This window comes from Equus przewalskii, chromosome 1 (genome assembly GCF_037783145.1).
Source record: "Equus przewalskii isolate Varuska chromosome 1, EquPr2, whole genome shotgun sequence".
Lineage (NCBI taxonomy): Eukaryota > Metazoa > Chordata > Mammalia > Perissodactyla > Equidae > Equus > Equus przewalskii.
The window spans coordinates 25,954,711-25,967,323 of NC_091831.1; the positions used below are offsets into that span (position 1 = coordinate 25,954,711).

The window sequence follows — 12,613 nt, forward strand, 5'->3', positions numbered from 1 at the left end:
TAGTTCTCCTGCTGGGACCACTGGGAGAAGCAGCAGAGGATGACACTGCCTGACCCATTTGTCCTGAGCCCTTAACCACTTTCACTCCCAACAGTCAGCACCTGCGTTCTCTGTCCAAGGGCCACCCCCACCTGCCAGACCCTGCTTTGCTCCCAGGTAGAGAGAACCAGAAGGATCCTTCCAGAGCAGTTCTTGGCCAACGACTAAGGGTATGAGTGATATAAATACCTCAGCTCCCTCACTCCTGACTGGGACGACTCTGAGACATGATTACATTGTCTCCAGAGCCCCGTGCAAGATCCGCCAGAGTATCCTACCATGAAACTTGACTTGATATCGCACCCTAGCTTCATCTCCTTCCTTTCCCTATCCCACTTCTCCACTCTTACTGGATTTCCTGGAATCACTTCATAATAAATCACTTTCATGGCCATCATTGTCTTGGCTTGGCTGCTGGTGGTGAACCAAGAGGGCCAGCAGAATATGCAGCAAATCCCTCTAAAACCCCACATCTTTGTAGAATCTGAACAAGCATCTTGGGATCATTAAGTCTTCCGCTCCTCTCGTTGGAAACCTTGGTCCTATAACACAAATGGAATAATCCACTTACATTGTCCTTGCTCATCCCTGAGCTACTTACTCCCCAAAATTTTCAAAAATTACAGAGGTCAAATTATTGTGAGAGAGATGGGCACAGTGTCCTTGCATAATATTACTGAAGGAACACCCTTAATGAGGGAACACTGAACTGGTGCTCACAAAATTGTAGCTTCAACAACATAAAAAAATACAGTGGCTCAAAATGCTGGCCTGCAGCCTGGAAGCCAAACAGATTCCTCTCCTATGAAACGCCGTTCTCCAAGTGTGAGCTCTAGAAAGGATAGCCCTTCAGAGGATACTAGCCCAAACTCCTCATTTTACAGTCTTAGTTCCTCTGAATCAAATCCTTATGTTAAACATTTCTTACAGTAGTTTTAAACTTTAATTACATACTCTACCAAAGTAAAGATCAAAATCTCTACAAAGGCTCTTTTTTATTTTTTATATGAAGTATTTATTAGCATGTCTCTTTGGAATAGATTTTCATACTCCAGGCCTGAAAAGAAATTCCACATAGAAATCATTCTCAAAACACTTTTTAAATATTTGAGTTTGTCTTCCTTTCTCTTCTCATGCAATGACTTCTTAATGAGGAATAATTAAAATAGGTTCTTATTAATAAGAAGGCACTGTATTTCAAAAATATTTTTTAAATATAAAACCCTCAAGTGCACCAATGTGTATAATAGAGAAATTAAGATTCAAAGCTTCATCCATACAGAGATTCTAGACGTGGTGCATTTCCAATCAATCAACGTGGTAGTAACCAAAGATCTGCTTCATGCAATGGGTTGGCCTAACTGAATAGATATCATTACAATCTGTTAATATCCATGTAGACCAAGGAGAATGTCATCACTGTGATATGTACATGACTATGATAGTCCTGCATTTCTTTCCATCCTGGAATCTGAGTACTGATTTCCCTAAATATCTGTGATCCAAGGGATTTGAAAGAGAGTCCTCCACAATGTTCCAGAGAGAATTTCATGAGCTGTTCAACTGGACCCAGCCAGCTGCTTTAAGTTAGGACTTCACCTTGGGTGACTTGTTGAGGGGAAATCCACCCCCAGTAAAACGAGAGCCAGTTGGTTTGACCACCGGGAAGGTGTTATCCATGGATATTCTGTCCTTGTTTCTGTAAGAGAGGAGGTGAAAGTTAGCTTCCTTAACATCTTTTTCTCTCCTAAGCTTGGTGTTCTCTAAGTTCCCAGGGTGAGTGAGCTACTGAAAACTGCTTTGATTAAAGCTTCCAGTTTTAGACAAGGTGGCTGTTTAAATCTAATTAGGTGTTTGCTGATAACACAGAGAATTAGGAAAAGACACAATTAAATGTACCTTTTTAATGTTGATGTAAATATGGATTGAAGGCCTCATTATAACTCAAGCAACTATGGACCTAAGGCTTCTGACTTGTAATCATCTTCATGTTTTAGAAAACATTTGTTTAGTTCCAAAGATCAGTCAGGAGAATCTTTCTCTCGGCTCAGTTATAATGACTAATTCATCATTTATCAACTTTTGTATTCCAAAGTTCAGTGGAAACTTATAAATATTTATCATCCCCACACACGGTATCTTCATCAAACTTGGACATTTATAAAATACAAATTTTCCTGTAACTTTAGCCAAGCAGCAGTTATTAGAAATAGTTTAAGATAAAAGAAAAGCTAGGACAGGGGCTGGCCCCGTGGCCGAGTGGTTAAGTTCACGCGCTCCGCTGCAGGCAGCCCAGTGTTTCGTCGGTTCGAATCCTGGGCGCAGACATGGCACTGCTCGTCAGACCACGCTGAGGCAGCGTCCCACATGCCACAACTAGAGGAACCCACAACAAAGAATACATAACTATGTACCGGGGGGCTTTGGGGAGAAAAAGGAAAAAATAAAATCTTTAAAAAAAAAAAAAAAAGAAAAGCTAGGACAGATAAATAAGATAGTACATTTGCTAATAGATAAAGGGAGTTCTACCCTAAAATCTGCAATGTGTCTTCTACATGGGTCTTTTTTAAATACACACACATGACACACACACACACACACACACACAGAGGCACACACACATTCGGGTTTCCTACAGAGGTACCTTAAATTTACACAAATTACCTATTGTATAATTAGTGGTCCTATGGAAAACATCTTTGGAATCTTTTTTAAAAAATAAAAATTAAGCAAACTGCTAAGACTAAAACCAATTCTATTTGACAACTAGAACTGATTCACCTTAGGGGAGAGAATTCCACCTTTTGGAAAAGAATCTGACTGGTCCTGCAGACTCTAGACCAGCCTGGGGGTCTGGGGTAGGACACTCGGGGTGGGTGGGGGTGCAGGTCAGGACTGAGGTACAATCAAAATGATGTTTGAGAAAAAGGAAAGAAGGCAAAAAGGTAACAATTATATGAGTTGCTCTTTTAAAAGAGCATGTGTGGGGAGAACATCCACCAAGATTATTCTAAATTATTCCATTTGGACAGACCCTGTAGAGGTTAATCAATCCAGCTGTCTCTTAGCAGAATTGATTTCATTATTATAAAAAACCATCCTCCATAAATAGGACAAAAGCTTTAGCCTTGAGTGGATCCAGCAAAGAGGATTCCTTCAAGTACTTTGGCAACTTGTCCACTTCCTGACTGTTGTTAGACGCAGGTGGCCCCTCCCCCCGTCCTCTCTTGCCTTAAATACCCTAAATTTTCCTCTCTGAAGGAACTTAAGCTTAATGCTTCTGGCTTTGTCTAAGCTGACTGATGGGAATAATGTCTCCTTTATATGATCTTTTTAATGTATTTATAGACCATTACAATGACTCCCTTCAGCCTTCTTCCTTCCAGCTAAACAATCTCAGCACTTCTGTTCATGCCTCGGCACATTTTCCTTCAGACGTTAGTCTTTTTTTGCTCTTCTCCTCTGAACTTATCTTTCTACCTCCAGTTAATGGATCCCCAACTAAATGGAACCACCAGTGACAGCCTAACCATGTAAGAGCGGCTACAAGTAATGAGCATTTACGGGCAAGAAGGGGACAGATAAAAGCGAAGATTCTAGAGCTGTGCTACCCAGTAAAACCCACGATGAGGGAAAGCTCTCTCCAGGCTGCCCCGTGTGATGGCCATTAGCCACGTGTGGCTCTTAAGCACTTGAAATGTGACTGGTGCAACTAAGGAACTGAATTTTTAATTTGATTTAATTGTAATTCATTTTAATTTAAATAGCCACAGGTGGCCTAAACTGGGGGCAGTACAATCCTAGTGGATGGGCCATTGGGAAGTCCAGAACACTGTGAGGGGAATCTATAAGATCAAAGGTGACTAGGCCAAACCCCAGGGCCCAGGCAGAGAAGTTAATCAGCTCTAGAAAGATAACCAACTGTTTAGCCAAGCTATTTGGTTGTAACTGTGTAACAGACTAGACCATTGATCTCCAAAATGGAGTGCGTGAAGTCTAGGAGATGAGTGAGGTGACTCATTGGAGAACGGAAAGAAGAAATTAGAGTTTATTTATACTCATATCTTCAAAAATTAAAAATCTCGCTTTATTAACAATTACAAAGTGACAATAGTATTTGCATGTAATTTTTAAATTAAACTGGGGATAATAAACTATTCTAAAATAAAACTTTTATCTTAAAAAATATATGCATATATATTGGGGGGTGTGGTGCTGCAAGTTCAAAAATGTTTTACTGCTAAGGGTGTGCAATCAAAAAGCTTGAAGGCCACTGCGCTAGACGCTTGCCTCACGTGGCGACTAGCCATGTTGACATTTTACAAGCACAACCTTGGTGTCCCAAAAGAAAACAACAGTGTTTCCACTCTAACATTCATTTAATTCTCATCATTAAGATCAGTGGTTCTCAAACTTCAGTGTGCCTGGAAATCACTGGCAAGGCGAGTAAACTGCTGATTTCTGAGGCCCATCCAGAGCCTCTGAATCCAAATACCTGGAAATGGGGCCTGCGAACCTGCACGTTTAACAAATCTCACTAGTGATTCTGAAATCAGATAGTTGCTAGACCTTCACGTTCAGAGAGACTCATCTAAATTAGCTATAATTTTTAGCAGAATTTTATTCTTCCAAGGAACTGGCGTCTAAATGTGGAATAAAGGAATATTCTGATTTACAAGAAGGGTAGGTTTTTACTGGTAAATGAATTTGCATCCAGTTACTTTAAATAGCTGTTGGCCACTAATGAATCATAGGCAGATGCATTCAAACCCTCTTTAACCACGTCCCTGAAATGCCCATGGGGATGAAATACCAAACTTGATGTTCAATCCATAATGTGAGCCACTACAGAATTAACTGGATGATTTGGGCAATGCCACACAGCCAAAACAAGGTTCAAACCTACTGACTCCTTTGGGCCCATTCTCTCACCCTACGATTAGGCAAATTCTGATAACAAAGTGAAGAGAACATTTACTCTTTGACATATAGGTATCCTGAAACTCAAAATGTTAACTTGACATCTGCATTATCATCTCATAGAGGAACAAGAGCTCACAGCCATACCCCACAGCAGATACTGAAGTCAGTTACCAGACTCAGAGATAGTGTATCTAAAACAAAGGTGAAAATTCTTCATGAGCTGCTCATAATTACAGTGGTACAGCTCTATTATTAGAAAGAACAACTTTACCAAGCCTAGACCCCTTAGCAAAATTACCTGTGGTTTTACATGTGAATATGCTTCAGCCTGCACAAGGCTGATTGTGAACCTCATTTGCAAACATAGTTATGGCATGATTATCTCCAAACCATGAGAACAGTGTGGGAAAAAAATCACCTGATATTTCTTCTGCTCCATGTTGGGTCCACCAGTGGACAAATATTAATGGATCCCTCTTAGGTCCTAAGGAGGGTCCTCAGTGTCGCATGAGACACCCATTGCACTCTGATACGGACCCAGTGAGAGAGCTGTAGAATGTCATTTGTTCACCCTGTGACTTGGTTTACCCTCATGAAATCTGTCACTCTATGACTATTCACCAAATACTTTCCTATCAGCAGGTAATAGGCACAATAAAATTAGAAGAACATTTGACTAATTCTTACTTCTGAATGTGTTCTCTGCGTTTCTGAGCGAGGTATTTCTTCTTTAACTCCAGCAGTTCATTGGTAAGTTTCTCAATCTCATACTTATATTCTTGGCTCTGTGATTCATACATATTCAATTCTGAAGACAAAACCTAGTGTGGGAAAGAAAGCAGCGTCAACAGAAGATACAATGTGAGACAATATCCTTTTCTGAAAAATCTTTTAATCTGCTGCCGTTTACCTCAGGGGGACCGGAGATACAAAACCATCCCCAAGTTTGAGGTCTACCCAGTCAATCTACACACTTCTACCAACTCAAGACCTGTATCTGGGTAGAAAAGTGGGCTGAGAGCTGAGGACTCATAATCCAGGGACAAACTTAAATGAAATCTCAACCCCTGGTTAAGGGAGAACTGCAGGCAACATTCAACAGGGTCACACATGAGTGGTGTAATGTGTTTCAAGGAACATTGTGAGCAGAGACAGGAAAACTCCCAGACATACAGCGTAAAATTGCTTTTAAAGCTTTTTTTTAAAAGCATTCAAGAAAGATACCACTAGAGAGCGTGATTCATCTGAAGATTATGGTAAAAATTATTCTAGAATCATCCTGCCACCACCACCACTAACCAGGCATTCAATTTATGTGTTTTCCAAGGTAGCTCTTGTACTGAATGTCTGTCACCTCTGGATTGTATTCTTTGGGACTATTCACACTTTCTCTCTGTATCCCAGCACTGGGACACTTACCTCTAAGAAGCAGGGAGCTCTGACACATGCACATGGCGGGGACTGGAATTGGCCACCCCAAAATATGTCTCTTTGGCATGAGGATTATTTGGGGCTGGTTACTTTTAATAAACTGCAGACAGGAAAGGAACTCTGAGAAGCAGGGTTTACTTACCCTTTGTTAAGAAACATTTACATTATAAAGAAAATCTCCATCTGCAAAGGTGTCTCCCTCTCTGTACCAGGAAGAAGGGGGATGACCTTATCTCTAGAAACTCTTATCTCTAGAAACTCTTATCAATACAGAAGGCAAGGACTTAAATCTGCCTAATAATCTTATTCCTGTTTACTGTGCTTGTCTGGTAACCTCCTGTAACTGACTCCCCCCACCCCCAACATCCTCCTTTGTCTTTAGCTGAAGATGATATTTAAGGTGGGGGCTTTGGCCATTTTGGTGAGTTGCTCAGGTTGCCTGAGCCTCTCCCATGTATACATGTTGTAAAGCTTTGTTTGATTTTCTCCTGTTATTCTGTCTCATGTGAATTTAATTTGTTCTCTGGCCAGTAGAACCCAGAGTGGGTAGAGGAAATGTCTTCCTCCCCTACACACAGGAGAGTCTAATGCATGTGAGGGTCTGTCCTAAGAAAGCAGATTATCTGCCCTTCCATTGTGGTGGTCAATACAGGCCACTGGTGTCAGGCTGGCCAAGCAGAGTGGGAATTGACTCATCTGAACAGAACATGGAAAGCACACCAAAGGCAGGGGCACTCCCCACAAAAACCGAGGGGAGAAAAGGAAGGTAAGGGGCATGCAGTAGACTCCATTTGTTTTCCTCTCCCTTGCTATTTTAAAATTTTTCATGGGGGGAGGTCTTTGTCTTTTGAGTGTTTATCTGCTTCTGAACTCTTTCCTCTTAATTGCTGTGAAAACGATTCTATGTTATCACGAGTTAAAGAATATGATTTTCATGTTGGAAGAAAACCTGTCTTGATAGTTAAACTCTTGGGGACAAAGACTCTGTTTCCAAACAATGAATATAGAATTTCCTAAGAGTCCAGATAATAAGGACAAACTGGTGGACAGGCTCTCGGCCTCACCCATCTCTGAACCTCTTTCACCTGGGGGTCATGTTTCATTCAGAGCAAAAATCTGGATTTCCTGAGATAAAGGGTTAAAGTAACAAAAGGCTGCTATGAGCCATTGAATGCAACCCAGCCCTGTGTGTGGCTCTCTGACCACAGTGCAAAGACAGATGCATGCCCTTCTAATCTACACTCACCCCTGAGAAAAAGAGAAAATAAGTTTTTACTTTGTTTGAAATATTCGATTGTTTAAAGGGATGAAAATAATCAAAAGATTATGCCTCACGCAAAACTCAAATTATGTCTCAGGATACTCATGTGACATGAACACTCAGAGTGATAAGTTGAAAATGAACATTCTAATTAGACTTCTATTTCATCTGCTTTTTTTAAGTAAAAGGATGTGATTTTACAACGTTCTATCCATAAGAGGATTAGTGCCATATTAGTAGCGTGGCCTCTTTTTTACCCCAGGCAGAAAGGCACCGATTATTACCCTCATTGCACAGGTAAATGCTGGAATTCAGCTGGCATGTGCTACATTCTATGCGCGTGTGTGTATAAGACTAACCTGACCCGCCAAGAATACCTAAGTCCTCACTTAGGAGTTAAAGCTCAAAATACAGCGGGAACACACAGTTTTTGAGAAAACTTTAAAAAGGCACATGTACTAGTAAAATATTCCCTCTCCTTAACTGAGGTTGTTATGTTACTTAGAAGAGAATTTATGCTAATAGAATTCCTGCATGATTTTATTTCCCTTTCACGGCTGTTTATTTGACAGATGGTCATGGAGCCAGGCCCTGGGGGCTGGGGAGTAGCCTGTGCTTTGTGTACATTTATTTCAGGTGGAATAGAATAGCGAAAACCTGATCCAGCACAGTAGTCTGCTTCAGTGGGCAATGTTGTTAAAATATTTCCTCTGCTCTTCCCCACCATCCAAGTTCTCTAAATCACCTTGAGATCATCCATCATCCCCCCAAATTTCCACTCCATTGCCATCACCCTCTCCTCAACTCTTTCCTCATTTGCTCACCTCCTTCTTTCAGGAAATGGAGACTCGTGGGGTCTTTTCGTCTAGGAGCAGAGGGGTAGCTCTGAGACCTCCCCTGCTCCTCCCGGGACTGGAGTGCTAAAAAGCTGACCTCGGTGGATTATGGCATTTGGGAGCCTGCCTCATTGTGCCGAGGTAGTGGACTTGTCCAGGTGTGTTCCCCAGCGTGTGGCCATCCTTTGGCCAGCAAAGAACAGAGGGCACCACTTACTTTAAGCTGCTTGGTCTTCTCCCGCAGTGTGTGGCGGTAGATCTGCAGCTGCTCTGCCGCCTCCGGCCCAGGCTGCCGGGCCAGGATGTGCTTTAGTTCCACATACAGCTTCTCCTTTTCCTGGTGGAGAGCAGAACCACAAGCGGAGATGAACAACCCCATCAAGACAAGGAAAGTGCCTTTCACAGCATGAATCACAGGATGATTTGGGACCGCTCTAAGTTACGCCATAGCTCCACACTGATTGCATTCACCTATAGATTCAATCAATCATACACCAAACTAACCCTGATCAAGGGCCTAGGATGTGCCCAGCACCTGGATACAAATAATAAGATAAATGAGGAAGAGAAAGTCCCTCTCTACCTAAACTTATAATCACATAACTGAGAGACAAGGGCAATGATGGAAGATCTTCACAAAGTGTTGAGGTCAGGAAAAGCAGGGAGGGACTAACTCCGGTTGGAAGAGTTAGGGGGAGATGTCACAAAAATGTCATTTGAAATGTCCCTTGAAGAAGGAACAGGAGTTTTCTCCAAGAAGAGAGAGAAAAGAAGAGCTTTTCAGGCTGAGGTTCAGTGATAGGACAGGGCAGTGGTAGGTCCAGCTCAGCAGGTGCATAGGGCAGGAGGAGGGAGAAACAGAGAGAACGGCTGGCCTCACAGGTGGGGACCAGACTGTGTGTGTCACACAGGACGTGGTTTGGGACCACATCCTTTAGGCAATGGGGAGCCAAGGATGAGCCACGCCAGGATTTGTCTTTGGAGGAGTAACTCCAGCAGGAAAGCAGAGAATAGGGTGAGGAGACTGTTTGGGACATCAGTATTTGCAGAAGATGAAGAAAGCAGGAAATAGGGCAACTAGAATAGAAAGTAGGTAGGTGTGAAGATATTCTTGAGGTAGAATCAGTGGGATTTGGTGAATGATCAGATAAGTGAAGAAGGAAGGAGCAGGAGCCAAGATGACTCCAAAGTCTCTAACATGGATGAGTGGGGCTGGAGGGTGATGGTAACAGAGGCAGGGAGGCTAGGAGAAGGTGTGGGCTGAGGGGGAAAAGAATCGTTACTGCATTCTCTTCCGGTAATCACTGGGTTCTGGATACATTGAGCTTGAGGCACTGTAGCTTATCTAGAAGAGGAGTTGAAAATATAGCCCCAGAGTTGAGAACTAAGGAGCAAGTTGGAGCCAGAGGTGGGTCAATGAGAGTGGATCCATCAACCAGGGATGGCTCACAGGGTGGGCCAGGACAACCAGATCTTTGGGAGAACCAGCATATAAAGAGTGGGTAAGTAAGAAAGCCCCAGAAAAGGAGAATGAGGGAGAGTAATTGAACGTCTCCAAAGGCAAGAAAGGCAGACGTTTCAAAGGGGAGGAATGATTTGAGCAGTCAGGACATCAAATGGGGTAAAGAGAAGAAAGAGGAGAGGGACTGAAAATGGCCTTTGGGTGGGCTGTTAGGTCAGCACCAGTGGCCTCAGGAAGGCTGCAGTAATATTTTGGGAGCAAAAGTCGCAGAGGTTGAAGAAAAAACAAGAAGAAGGAAGTAAAGAAAGTGAGTCTTTTAAGAAATACGACATGGGAAAAGGAGAGATCTGGAAATGGTTTGAGGGAAGATGTAAAAATCCAGGAAAATTAGGATATGCAAATTTGTAGAACTAAAAGAAAGGACCTCCCAGGAACCCAAAGCAAATCATAATTCTGTAACTTAAATTAACCAATAAACACTATGGAATTCCCATTTGGATCCTGAAGTTTAATTGCTTGTAATGTGTTTTCAGATCCTTGAACTGAAGGTATTACACACCAGCAAAGATTTATTTCTAAGGCATCTCAATTCTACATTCTCATTTCTCTAAACTGCAATAATTTGAACAAACATTGATAAAGACTAGTGTGTCTGCTCATTTGCCTCTCTACATATTTATTTCCTTAAGGTAATTGTGTTAAAGAAAAAAAATACAAGTAAAAGCCCTCTCATTAAATGAAACACCCAGTCAAACGGAAACTAATTTTTATCCAAAGCTAAGTATTCTTAGCATTGTCATCCAATAATCTGTTTTTGCCAGAGAACATAAAAGTCATAAATAGAATAGGTAAAAGAAAATTCATTCACTAGTCACTGTTACCATTTGTTTTAGCTTTTCCTTTTCCCTGACCAAATTATAGGAACTTTATTACAAATAACATGGCTCTACTTTCAAAAGAGTGTATGCAACTTAAAAATTGGTTGGGTGGAGAAAGCTTCTGAAGAAACACATATCAAAATAATTTTCACCATTTAAGAAATAATTCCAGAAATGACAAAGGAACCCAAAAGCCCACGCGAAAGAAGAAAACTTGAACAAATAGAATTACAAAGTGGTGATTTTCCTTTGCTGTACAACACTTCCTGTCACACCTTCCAATAAAATCTTCCCAGTAAATGGATATAGCAAGCAATGAGAAAGATATCAGGAGGTGAGTTTATTTTCTATAGCCACTTAACGCCTGCTCTGTTGGAAAAATAGCACTTCTGCCAAGGCTTCAAGATTCAATTTGGAGAGGGTAATAAATATGTGGAGAAGCCCATGAAATTGTTTTGTTGTTTCTTTCAGTTTACCTTTCTCTGCACCAGAATATGAGGAGACTTGAAAAGTAAAGAATCCCACAATGATGAGGGGGAAGCAATTTGGTTTGGGACATAATCATGTCTTAAACTGAGGAGACCATCTTAGTCCAAGAACCTTCCAGTGTTTCACAGGCGGACTTCTTTTCAGTTGCTCCTGGTAGGGATGGAGGAAAGAGACACGGAGAAGAAAGGCTGGAGGAAGTAAACATTGTTACCTCACCTCATAGGTGAGAATCCCAAGGTCAACAGGAATGAATAGTGTGTCCAAAGTGTGACAAGACAAAAATCTAGTCGTGGTATACTCGAGTCACTTTTCCCATGCAACACCTCCTCTGGGGCTTGAATTCATTTTACAGCCCAGAAAGAATCTGGATCAAATTGAGCTATATAATTCCTAAGGCTATGTGACAACATCAATAGAAGAATGGAACCAGAAGGTGAAATCAGGTTTATAGCCAGGTTAGAGGGTGTTAGAGGCAAGAGCATGACTCGGCTCCCCCATCTCCTGGCCTACGCCATCCAGATGAGCCCCCTACGCATGTCCTCTAACAAGGCGTGCAATCTTTATATACAGAGTGAACGATGTTGCCATTTATCCTGTCTTTTTCTATCACTTCCTGGTTTTTTCTCAAGGCTGTAAAATGAATTGAAATGGGTTTATTCCAAAGGATAAACTGAGCGACTGAACAGTGAGGGCCCACAAGTGTGGAGAGAAAAGTGAAGAAACTGAGTGAATTACCATTAAAACTGTTGGAGTAGTCAAAGTCAAAAAGCTCTAAGAGTTAAATAATCCAGGACAAGTGATGCATGTGTGTTCATGGTGGGTGGAAAGAATACCAAATGAAACTCCAGGGACTAAGAGAGTGGAAGTACGAATAGCAGGGGGAGAGAGGATGGGGGTAGTGGTTGAAATGCACTGCCAGGATTCAACATGCATGAATTTTGCTCTGTGCTCACAACAGAAAACCTAACTGAAACAACCAAAGTGAAGGCTGGTCAGCATTAACATTCTAGCTGTGTGTATCATACAGATTTGTATTTTGAGAGAACGTGCTAGTAATTTAGATAAATATGGAGTGTTTGATGGATTGACGGTCTTAAGTACGATTGTTTTTCAATTTATTTCTCTCCTAACCCTCTACAAGGGCCAACCAAGCTCTTCAAACATTGTGCAATGGTGTGTATAATAACACCATTTAGAGACAAAGCGTGCAATTCTATTATAAAGAGAATCTATCTTATGCAACAGAGACTCATTAGCTGTCCGATGTATATTGTCTCCATAAGCCAGCAGTGGC

General features: G+C 41.6%; 1 protein-coding gene across 1 annotated transcript in view; it reads right to left on the minus strand.

The window, feature by feature from the left end:
• Positions 1-959: 959 nt before the first annotated feature.
• CFAP58 (cilia and flagella associated protein 58) overlaps positions 960-12,613 on the minus strand; it is a 96,644-nt gene continuing 84,990 nt past the window's right edge. The window contains exons 16-18 of the mRNA XM_008518341.2: positions 8,708-8,827; positions 5,650-5,783; positions 960-1,738 (exon numbers count right to left, since the gene is read on the minus strand). Coding sequence (XP_008516563.2) covers positions 1,627-1,738; positions 5,650-5,783; positions 8,708-8,827 — 366 coding nt within the window. The 3' untranslated portion in view covers positions 960-1,626. The remainder of the gene's footprint in view (positions 1,739-5,649; positions 5,784-8,707; positions 8,828-12,613) is intronic.